Consider the following 12,393-nt stretch of genomic DNA (forward strand, 5'->3'; position numbering starts at 1 on the left):
CGCAAATGAGCACCGATTCACGTTCCATGCGCGAGCCGCGTGTGTGTCAGGCGTGGTGGGACGAATGTCGCGGGCCTGGCAATGACACCCAGCGTCGACATAAAACAGGGGGGTGGACCTGAACAGCTGGACGATCCACGGGCGGAAATCGCCGAGACGTTCACTCCCCCCGCGATCTCACGCGGGACGACAGTGAGCGTGGTTACAGAGATCGATGGCGCCGCACGAATCTCTAACAACAATCGCAGCGGCCCGCCAGTCGGCGGTTACCGCCCTGCGCCACCAACCCGGCAACCCGAGTTCGATTTCCGCTCACGGCCACCAACGCCGGTGACGATGCATCTGAACAGGTCCCGGGGCCTCCCCTAGGTCGACTCAGCCTCAAATGAGTACCCGGTGCGGAGTGTAGTGAACATCGCCACTGACGCGCACGGCGTAGGGCGAGGCGCTCATCCAGCAGTGGATCGACAAATCGGCGAGCTCAAGTCTGCACAGGCCGGCTGAGCCGTATACGAATCAACAAAGATGTGCGCTCCATACAGACTGTCAGGGCAACACGAGCGACACTGCAACAATAACGTCCTTTATGTACCTAGGAAAGAACCATCGAGTCTCAAGGTCTCTCTTTTCAGTAGGGCTTTGCCTTGGGATTCACAACACAATGTGGATTTTGTATAGCGTCTAAAAATTCACAACACAATGTGGATTTTGTATAGCGTCAAAAAATTCACAACACAATGTGGATTTTGTATCGCGTCTAAAAATTCAACCGCACCCCATAACGACGCCGCACAGGAACAGCGGGACGTGTCTATTCCGCTTGGCGCAATGAGATAAGCGTATGCATGTCAAACTTCTTTTGCACCGTACGTAGCCAACCGTGCTAATCGGAGGTGCGGGGGAAAGACAACAAACACACACACACACACGAAAGAAAGGCAAATGCAATTCCACATTACCCGTCTTGTTTGATTTTTTTGCCTGTGACGACCTTTGACCTCTCACTGACAATGTTTGTTTCTAATTTTGCTTCTAATACGTCGATTAGCTCTCGCTCCCTTCCCTTCTTATTCACGTTTTCAACGAAGCAAAAACGCAGACGAGCAGAAGCAGGACGGGGCGCTGGGTGACCGCGTCCAGTGCCGACGAGCGGAGCAAGAGAAGCGCCTTGCCGTTGGAGTGCAGCACGAGAGGAGAAGCAGAGGAGAGAGGGAGAGGGAGAGAAGAGAGAGGAGAGAAAGAAGGAAAGTAGTGAAGGAGTGCACAGCGGGGTACGGCGAGCGAGCAAAGGGATAAACAAATCTCCCCAATTCGCCACAAACCCAGCGAAGGCCACAGCGAGGTGGTGGTGAGGGGGGGGGGGCTCTAGCAGCACTCCACTCCCACCCAGCTCCGGGTTGCCACCTCTGAGGGTCAAAGAAACCACGACATACCGCGGGGAGAAGAGGAATGTTTCACGATTCCGGCGTGATGGGGAAGAACCACACGCGGCGGATGCGTTTGTCGTCGAGCGGTGTGCCGTCGTTCATATTATTACCCAACCGATTAACAAAAAAAAAAGCGGGGACTCATCAATGCCCCACGAAGATTTCGCGCGACAGCAGCCGCGTCATTCGGACGGAGGACGTCCGGCCGGGCAGCTCGAGCGAGCGGCTCTCAATCTGAAGGTTACAGAGTTCACATTCAGATCCGGGAGGTGGTTGACTCGGCTCATCATGCCACCCTCCGGACAAACTCAATACCGATCTGTGGGGGGAAGTCAACAGTGGTTGACCTGTGGATAGACTCGGACCCCACCAGAGGGATGTGGAATTTCCAGCACCGGCTCGGGCGGGGGAGGGTGTTGACAGGGGATGACCACCACTCCAATTACTTTCGGAAAAACCAGGACGGTCGGCAAGATCTACCCAGCCCCATTAGGCTTCACCCTCTCTGGCAGCATAAGCGGCCTCCATGAGCACGGAGTCTCTTAAGGACGGGGGCGCAGGGTGGGGGCACTTGGAGGCAGCGTGACCGCCCATCCCCCTCATCTCCCCGGCTCGCCGCCATCCCCACCCCCAGCAATCAGCATTCACTCGTAGGGCTCACAATCCGCACAGCGTCACAATCCACTGTACCGACGAGGGCTCTCTCCCGCTCACTCCGGCTCACTCTCTCACGCTCTCTCTCCCGCTCCCTCGAAATCTGGAGCTAAATCGAGAATTCATTATTTGTTTTGACTGTAACGTACAAGTATCGACAGGATGGTTTCCTGCTCAAAGGAGCGTTGAGACAGTGCTCGGCTCCTGATGACAGCCCTGAGACGGCGGTGGAAATTCCACGTTCACGTGGCGGAGGTCGGGCCTCCCCGCTGGACAACCGCTACGGCCTTCGCCACAAAGCGGTGCCAACTGGATCCACCTCGGAGGGATGATGGGCTGAGTCAACCCCCAACCAGGGATTGAACTCGCAACCTTCATTCAGATTGGGGCGAGCGCTGTTAGCGAGCACCTGTGAAGGCCGGCACGGCACACGTAGGGGGGAGTGGATGACCAATACCACGCCTTTGTCTCCCCAGTGGTGATGTTTACCCACCGCATCAGGTACTCGTTTCAGTACCTGGGAGAGGCCCAGGACGTGAAGTGGGAAATCTAACTCGACTCACCGGGTCAGAAGCGCAGTGCCGCTAACCGATGCGCCACCGCTCCCCATCCAACGCACACGTGCACGTGACCCATTATCATTATCAAGCCAGGTAACAAAATTCTGTTGCATTGCTCCACTCCAGCGCGGTGAACTGCGTGTGAACTCAGGCGATTCGAACCAACAGTCGGTCGGGATGACAACGTGATGACCCAGAGGGTCGGTGCGGAGTGATGTAAGTGCATCTCACATGAGCGACATGAACAGTCGGTCGGAGCTCAAAGACACACCTCAACTCCTGTCATCCGTGGCCATACTACAAGCGGCGGGAACTCCTAGTGACCGGAAGAAAAAATTGATTAACCTTATTGGTACCGAGGTTTCGACAAAGCTATGCTGGAGGGGGTGTGGCACAGTTTGGCGCCAGCTATTATAGAGTGCGGTTGTGTTGCTACAGTTCTCTGCGGTGAGCACGATGTCTTTAAAAACGACGGCGCTGCTGCTACGCCTCTCAAAATAAAATAAACGCCGAACCGCTCGCGCGTTCCGAGGTTCAGCGGTGAACAGGGCACCACCCACCCATTCTGCAATTTGCAGACGTCTCAGAACGGGAAAGGGTTAACCACGGCAGCAATCGATCCACAAACAACCCGGGGTATCTATCTGTACCACTCTTTGGTGACGCTGCTGCATTGGCACGATCAACAACAACTCAAAACGTCGTCAATAACGGTGCGTGGCCTTCAAAGTAAAAATATGTAATCGGCGAAGTTTGGGAACAGTCGCCCTCCTCAATGATTTTTCATGAAATGTGGGCCATGTCTGAAAGTAACGTCATGAAAAAGGGCCATTGCCCAAAACGTCACCTGTTTTACGTAAAAAAAAAATTCAAGGCAACACGGCGTTGTTGTTATTGACAAGTTTTGCAATTATCCGGAGATGTATTCTTCGTGCTATCTGCGTTTTTTTTTGTTCTCGGATGTAAGGAGTCATCTGAGAATGTTAGCAAAATCCATCCTATTGTCCACGTGTGTCTGTGGATAGGTTATTCCGAAAGCGCTCAATTCGACCACCCCACATCCTTTTCATGGTTCAGAATGAGTAGCCCAGAGAGTGGCGGCGACCGTACCATCACATTTCCCCCGGCGCCTTGCCGCTGGGCCAAGCCGACGGGGATAACGCCAGGGAGTGACTTTGGGTGCCGCTTGGGATCTGTCGACGGGGACCGCCGCGCCACCACGACAGGCGAGAGGAGTTTGACCGCCCTGAGGATCCTGTTATCAGGTGAGAGGCGCCCCTGCCGGGGAGGAGGCAATCGCCCACGTGGTCAAGACTCGAGACAGCGGGCGACCTTTGTCTCAGGTGACGTGGGAAACCCCCCGCAGTGAGTCGGGTGCCAGCGGTGGCGTGCGTTACGGGCCGGCCGGCCGGCCACGATGCGTGGCAGTACTGTGGCGCGCCGTGCGGTAACCTTTGTATAATATCGTTATGTCGAGGCTCGTATAATTTTTTCCAAAAGGTGCCGCGGGAAGGTTGGTTCAGCCGCAGGATCGTGCCAAGTGGCGGCGGCGGTGGCTCGGGAGAGGCTTTCGCCCAGCGGCGGATTGACCACGGCGGATGGCGATGATCGTCGAGGTTACGTCCGTGAGTAGCGAGTTCACGGCGGCCCTCGTTTTAAACACCTCGGGAGGGAGGCGAGCCAATCGCGGGGCGTGGCAGCGTCACCTGGGACCGGCCACCAGCCCCCCCCCTTCCCCTCCACCAGCCCCCCCTTCCCCTCCAACCCCCTGGCTCTACCCCCATTGGCGGCTCTCGGCAGAAGCAAACTAAGCACAAGCTCAGGGCCCCAAGTAGATCAAGGGTCACCAGTCACCCCCTGCCACCACAGCAGATGCATTAATAATAAAAGTGCATTAAACATCAGCGCTAATCCTAACAAACGTATGGAGATAATTAAAAACACAGCGCCAATGCTTTTACATATTGCAATAGTCACCCCCCTCCCCACAACGATAAAGAAACATTCTGATCAATCAGGGTGCCCAATAGGCTAGCTAACATAACCACTGGCCAACGCACGCCCCCCTTGCCACCCTCCTGCCCCACCCACCTCATAACCCTGACGCCAAATGCCCCACCGGGTGTGGGGCGTTCTAACTGCTGGCTCCACATTCCTGCTCGTGTGTCGAAACCATCGCGATGCTTGCGGAAGTCCAGCCACGGGGTTAGCTTACGCACAGCCGCCGTGACAAAGTGCACCACAGTGAGCGAGAGTGCGTGCGTGCGAGCGAGCGTTTATTTTTGTACGCGAGTGTTTGTACGGAGCTGTTGATGAGGTAGTGTTTGCGCTGGGCTACGATCCCCGTCACCTGGAACTTAATTCTAAGCAGTCGGTAGTGACTGATGCCTGACCTGCCCCGCCCATCACCCGAGTGTACATCCAAAGTAATGTTCTCGAATTATTTGTTTGGAATCTTGTCTCTTTTGTTTTGCACTGCCGAGCGGATTTGTGCCTTGTGCTCACGAGAGCACGCCTTCCCACAATGCAATGCGCCAGCAATATTTTTCTAATGAAACTTTTTTTAATCAGTTTATTTAGTGGTCGTACTTTTTGATTCGTGGATTTTTTCTGGTGTCCGTCTGGTATTCAACAGCTACTATTGGGTAACTATTTGTATGCCAATTAACAAAACCTGTTTATCAGAAGAAAAACAATTCCATTTAATTCTCATCAGGCCCCGTGGTCTCCAAATCTTATCCACTCCATCGCCCTGGCCTCTCGATTTATTTTATTTTTTAAGACCACACCATGTTTTTGATGGATGTGTTGGTTATCCGTTAGGTCAGCTCTATTGGCCTGAATAGGCACTCACTTACTTTGTCTTTACTTACCAAGTGTACTGTATATGTAAGTGTGTGTGTGTGTGTTCATGAATCATCCACCAGTCATCTCAGTTATCCAATAACTCTTGCTCGGGTCCAGTGACCTTGTTCCAGCGAGCCCTCAGCACTTGGCCTGAAAGTGGGTCCAACCTGGCACAAGTGGGATGGTGACATAACCAACACTTGGTGACGAATGGTGTGGGTGTTATTGTCGTTGTGTTTCTGCTTGTGCTGTGTGACAGCGTGTGGTGTGTGTTGTTTGTGGGGAGCAGTAGTGTAGCGGTTAACGCCCTGCACTACAAACTCGGCAACCCGTGTTTAATTCCCGCTCACAGCAAACACCAGTAACAATTATCTGAACCGGTACTGGGTCTATCCTAGGTCGACTCAGCCTCAAATGAGTACCTGGCGTGGTGCGTAAAAACATTGCCAATGGGGAGAAAAAGGCGGACGGGCGTGGTGCTGGACACCCACCCCCTCGTGTGCCATGCCGGCCTTCATTGGTGCTCGCTAACAACACTTGCCCCAATAATCTGTTAAGGCTACACGTGGAACCTGTGTTTTGTTTGTGTAGGCGTGCAATGTTTCATGGACGACCGCGTCTCCAAAGTTAACGCGTTAAAATTAAAAAATCTCTCTCGTCGTTTTGTTCAATGCCCCCTCAATGTTGGCGTGCGCTCCTCTCCCTCCACCCCCGGCGTGTTCGCGAGAACACGGAGATTCAATTGCGTTCAAACGGTCACATTCTTCACAAACACCAAATTTAATTGTACTGGCGTGCGTGGCGCGTTACGCAATCGGAGTGTTTGCAGGAGTGTGGCACGGTCGTCCAGCGGCCATCTAGGCAGAGGGAAAAATCATTTTCAGCCACGGTAATGGGGCTCAGATGAACAAAGGTTCATCCCCAGAGAAGGCGGAGGTTCAGAGCTTCCCTCCGTGCGGGTCAAGACGCACGCGAGCATCTCTACGTTCACGAGGTCACTGAAAACCTGCACCTCGAGTGGCTTCATTCGCTCAACGTGCATCTCGTTGTGGACGGTGGTGAAGGCTCAACACTCGTGACCACCAACACCGACGCGCCACTACTCGACCACCTCACGGTGATTCATGCAAAGTCGATGCCAAAGTTTGGTGTCAACGTCGAGGTCAACGTTTGCGCAACATCCACCAACGCTGCCCCAACGTTTGCATGTTTACTGGGCGAGCGAAACCACGCGTCCACCAAATAACTCCCAAGCACGCCGCCCGACATCACTCCTACGACTACTGCTGCTCGCGCAGCACAGGTTGTGGTTATGGTATCGTTTGCCAATGACTTTATCCGCGGGAAGAAAAACACTCCACCACTACTCTCCACGCACACTCTCAACTCGTACGTGAACGCTTGAGCTAGAAGCACCAGCCAACCGCCAGCCATTGCTACAATCCGTGGCTTTAATCCCAAAGACAAATACAACGATTCCCTCAACAGACTGTAGGGGCAAGTGCTGTTAGCGAGCACCTATGAAGGCCGGCACGGCGCACGAGGAGTGTGGGTGGCCAGCACCACGCCCGGCCGCCTTTGTCTCACCAGTGGCAATGTTTACACACCACCACCAGGTACTCATTTGAGGCCGAGTCAACCTAGGGGAGGCTCAGGACCGGTTCAGATAATCGCCACCGGTGTTGGCCTTGAGCGGGAATCGAACCCGGGTCGCCGGGTTCGTGGTGCAACACGCTAACCACTCCCAAGGGCACACACACACACTCGCACCACACTCACACACACATTCGTAGGTAAATTGAGATTGTCAAAAAAACCACAACTCCAACACTCTTTGGCCTGCACGCAAACCGTGTTCGCAATTGTTGCCAACGTCCGAAAGCGCACGCCAAGTACGGCAGCGGCAATCTCCTTCTCGGGCACTCGTCACGAGGCCGCACCGTGCAGCGACTTCGCCAAGAGGCCGGGGGGGGGGGAGAGACGCAGACCCCCGGCAGCACCGGGGTTGGCAGCACAGACCCCTGCCAAAACTTCACGCCACCACGGGCAGCAGTGGAGCTGCAGGGAGAAGATCGGCGACTCCGCACCAAGCCGGGCCGGGCTTGCCAGGCTCGCGCACGGACTGACAGTCACCGCCCTTCACTCACGCCGCTCACTCACTTAGCACCCACCGCACACTCGCACCACACACACAAGCACCACACACTCGCACCACAGACACACACAAACATCACACACACACACACTAGCTCTATACACACACACGAGCGCCTGACGCCAAACCTTGCAGACTCCTGACGCCAACATCCTTAAATTCCCGTCAAGTGCACAAAGACAACAACGATGTTCTGCACAGCCTCACAGGCCGTTGGGCAAAGTGCTGTTGGCGAGCACCTATTAAGGCCGGTGTGGACAGCACAGCACTGGGCCATCTCTCCCTCTCTCTCTGTGCAGTGCTGATGTTTACGATATGTGGCACAGCGCACCAGGAACTTTACTCGTTCAAGGCTGTCCATACGATGAGAGGCCCAGGACAGGTTCTGATATCACTCGCACACTGACTTCATCTGTGAGCCAGAATTGAACCCAGGTTGCCGGGTGGTTCATAGCGCTCGGCACGGGAAACCCCTTCGCCGCCACGACGCGTACACACCCGTACGGATCGTGTCTGACCCTAATTTTAGAAGAAATCATTTGGGCGACGCTGCTGCTGCTGCAGCAGCATTGACAGTGGTGCACAATAAACTCAACACATCCCTCACTAACGTTAAGGCCTTAAAAGTAAACAAATAAAAACAGGTCACGTGTTTTGGGCAATGACCGTAGCACACAGACGGGAGACGCCGGAGAGAGACGGAGTGGACAACCCGTGAACAGTTAAACTCACACAGCGACTGAGCTCCAAACAAAATCTCTCAGTAATCTTAAATCTTTCCTTTTAAATACATTCGCGTAAAATGTTGTTGACACAATGCAATGCGCTCGACGTTAACCACTCGGCTACCATCCACGGCTGTCACTCGTGGCTTTGAAGCCGGGCCCACGCTCGAGCAAATGTCGAAAGATATTAAAAACGGAGAGACTTGGGGGGTTTGGTTTTACAAGATCATCCCCACGTATAAAATAAGATGGGGAAAAAAAGAAAAGCAATGGGTGGTGATTTCTCTGTCGACTGGAGCGGTCTTCACAAACGAACGTCCTTGCGATACATTTTTGTGAGTTTGCACAGCTGCAATGAGTTGCAAGCCACTCCAACCTACTGTGACGTTACCTGAAATTCACAGCTGCAATGAGTTGCAAGCCGCATGCGTCTCGAACGCAAACGCTCATTTTACAAGTCAGGCCCAGTTCGACTGATTGACTGAGGACCGCGCACTGACCCATCACTGCGATGAACCCTTAAATCCGGGGTCTTTTTAGACATTTGTGATGAAACCAGGAAAGGGTTTCGGCCTGGTCACCAATGACGCCGACAGAAGACATCAACATCCCCGGCCTCCCTCCCTCCCTCCCTCTTTCCCCACTCCTCGAGTGTTTATTTTAAGAAAAGTTCAGCCAACCCAGTAAAAATCTCCAAAATGAGCTCTGTAAATAATGACGCCGCATGACCTGTAGCGACGCCCGCCAGGCAGTCTGTTTATTGTTGGAATGTTCCACGCATCGGAAATCTTAAAAGAGAGCTTTTCCTTTTTAAATGACATGCACACTGGCAGTGTTTCACGCAAGTTGCAAAAAAACGATCCAACGCTGAGAATTTTAAACAAACCGACGGTTCGACTCGCAGCAAAACGGACCGTCGCTTCTGCAAGGTGAGCGGCAAAAGCTGGCGCAGGCCCCGCCGACGACGCGATGGCAAGCGAGAGAGCCGCGCGCAAAAGCCGCTCGCAGCACCGCGCCGTTCCTGAAGAAGCTCCCGGCAAGCGGGAGCGAAACGTCGGGACGTCGTTCGCGAAGAACACGCGGCGTCGGCGGCATCACAACCAGGGAGCTCCCCCGTCGCGCTTCGTTTCTGGCGGGCCGATCGATGCGGCCCTCGATCATGGACGGCCCGCGCGGAAGGGGTGGTGGGAAGAGGTGCGGAGGGGGGGGGGGGCACAAGGGGGTCAACCGCCGCATCACTCACCGACACCTCGAACGTCTTCTCGGAGTCGTCGAGGAAGACCACCTTGAGGGGCAGGAGTTTGCCGCGAGGCTTCGCCGTCGTCGCACGCGGGCTCGGGGTCGCCCTCGCCGGCTCGCCGCCCGCGCCGTCTGCCCCGGGGGCCCCGTCCCGAACGTCGCCCATGGCCTCGCGCCGGGCGTCCCGCGAGCGGTCACGGCGCCGCACGCCGGCGCCGCCGCCGGCACCGGCCCCACCCGACCGCCGCTTCGCCTGCACGGAAAGGGGAGGGAGGAGGCGGCATAAACGTCGCGCTCGTCGAGTAGCGCTCTCAGCTGTGCGCGCTTCGGAAGCGCGTGGTGTCGGTCCGAGGGTCGGGTTGGTCTGTCCGATGGATTGGTCGGAGAGACGGTCCCAACGGTCGGTCGGTCGGTCGGTCGGTCAGAAGGTCGGTCGGAATGTCCGTTGTTTTGTCCAATGGTTGGTCGCTTGGCCCGAGGGTCAGTTGGACAGTTAGTCAGTCAGCGCGAGGGGTTGTCGGAGGGTCGGTCCGAGAGTTGGTCGGTCTGTCACCCCGACACTCGTCTAGACGTGCGAATGGACCCAGCCACGTACGAAGAGACACTTGTTGCAAGCAGCTGTTTGTAAACCGCTTGTTTAAAACACACGCGTGACCACATGACCTCTGACGTCTGGGCGCTCCCCGCCTTAACCAACCGGCGCTAACCGGCACAGCGAAATACGTTCAACGGACCCCGTCGCCCTCAGGAGGCCGGGGCGGATTGGGGGACACCCTGATCCAGCGACGGAGTGGACAAGAGGGCCACGCTCGGCAGGAGACGAGCTTCACCGATCCTCACGGGGTCGCGCTCCTCACGGAGTTGCGCGACCGCCTCCCGTGGCACGGGAGGGCCGGGTCAGTGGCGAGCGCGGAGCGGGTCGCAACTTCGAGACAGAGCTACTTGCCAGGCCGGCTCGCACCGGACGTACAGTTCGCGAACGCCACACGGAGAAGGTGGTTGGGGGGGGGGGAATTGAGAAATAAACAAGGACGCAGGACTGGTGTCACGTCTCGATTGATGTCCGCTGGGCGCAGGCCCGAAACGTCTGCGACAACGCGTGCATGATTTTACCGTCGGACTATAACGAGAACAGCAAAGTCGAATTACCACTCCCATCTGTTAAGAAACCTTCTCATGTAGCACCTCGGTTGGAATGGTTAGCAGCGCACTGGGCTCACAGTGCAGAGCTCGCCCGTTCAATCTCCCCGGTGTAGCAGTTCAAACGAGTTCCCAAATCTCCTCCGCCTCTCTGTTCACCCAGCAGCAATACCAAACTCGACCGGCGGATCGCAATGTGGTGCGGTAAAGTGTGCGGCACTCCCGGCTCTTCCAAGACTTCTGGCCAGATTCGTTTTGTTTTTTAAACCTTCTAGAGCGGCTTCTCTAGAGCTCCACGTAGTGGATGCCCTTCCGTCAGCAGTGGTGCGAGCGATTGCAGGATCTGCCCCTTTATCTTTCCGAAGCATTGGTAAACTCCAGCATCGGTGGGCAAAAAATTGCAATAATTCATAAATATAAATAACGATATTTTCCCGCCTCTTGTCAATCCGCTACTGGGGGTTATTTGACCATACTTCACCACGCCGGCCAGTGCGTGATGGTGAAAAGAAAGGAGGTGGTGGACACGGACCGGTTCTTAAGTCGCTCGGCACGGACGATGTTACCAATGGCCGGGATACGTCTCTGGGCTCATAGCAGGGTGTGGTAACCACTGTTCTGCCACGCATTTAGAACACGGCATTGAAATACTCGCATGGCAGGTGATACATAGACGTAATGTCAGCCTCTTGATGTTTTTCCTCTTCTTCTTCTGAAATTACTCCTGTTACTCCATGTGTTCAATACTGTGACAGGCCCTATTATACAAAGATCCCTTTATAACCTACTTAGATTGTTGGGGCTGTTCGTGAGCACCTCTGAAGGCCATCACTGTACCCAAGAGCATGGGTTTTCAGCTCCACTCCTGGCCGCCTTTGTCTCCCCAGTACTGATATTTACACCCCCTGCCAGGTCCTCATTTTAAGGCTGAGTCGGCCTAGGGGAAGGCCAGATACCCATCGCTGATATTGGAACTCGGGTCGGCAGGTTCGTAGCAAAGTGCACGAACCACAACACTGGGGCCGTCCATAAATGACGTCACGCACCTAGGGGGGTGGGGGGGGGGGGTCACATATTTGTGACGATGTGTGACCAGGGGGGGGGTTGAGAAATGTGACGTCACATCAAAATGCGCAACTTTAAATAAATTTAGACAACACGTTACTTAATTAAATAGACTTTATAATAAATGTTTTCTCCTACAACATCAGAGTGCAGCGCCACATTAAATACGCACTACAATGACAATAGTTTAAAGCCATTTGAAGCATGTTTTATTTTCAAAATGGAAATATGGTTTTGGGGGGGGGGGGGCAGAGCTTTGTGACGTCATATTTGAGGGGGGAATCTGACTTTTGTGACGCCGTGTGACGAGGGGTCAAAAATCGTCCAAAATCGCGTGACGTCATTTATGGACGGCCCCACTGTCACTCGCCACAAACCCCCCCCCCCGCATCGGCTTAACGGACTGTTGGGGCAAGTGCTGTTCGTGAGCGGCACCTATGAAGGCCGGGCCAGCACACATGGGAGTGGATGGCCCTCACCACGCCCGACCACCTTTGTCTCCCTCGTGGCAATGCTTACACACCACACCAGGTACTCATTTGAGGCTGTCGACCTCGTGGAGTTCCAGGAGCGGTTCGGAT

At 54.9% G+C, this 12,393-nt stretch overlaps 1 protein-coding gene across 3 annotated transcripts in view; it reads right to left on the reverse strand.

The window, feature by feature from the left end:
* The window catches only part of LOC144950059 (FERM, ARHGEF and pleckstrin domain-containing protein 1-like), a 76,573-nt gene that overhangs the window by 57,317 nt on the left and 6,863 nt on the right, over positions 1-12,393 (reverse strand). For all 3 annotated transcript variants that reach the window (XM_078880049.1, XM_078880048.1, XM_078880047.1), the window contains exon 2: positions 9,612-9,860. In XM_078880049.1, the coding sequence (XP_078736175.1) occupies positions 9,612-9,773 (162 nt within the window). In that variant the 5' untranslated portion in view covers positions 9,774-9,860. The remainder of the gene's footprint in view (positions 1-9,611; positions 9,861-12,393) is intronic.

Source organism: Lampetra fluviatilis, chromosome 56, assembly GCF_964198595.1.
Source record: "Lampetra fluviatilis chromosome 56, kcLamFluv1.1, whole genome shotgun sequence".
NCBI lineage: Eukaryota > Metazoa > Chordata > Hyperoartia > Petromyzontiformes > Petromyzontidae > Lampetra > Lampetra fluviatilis.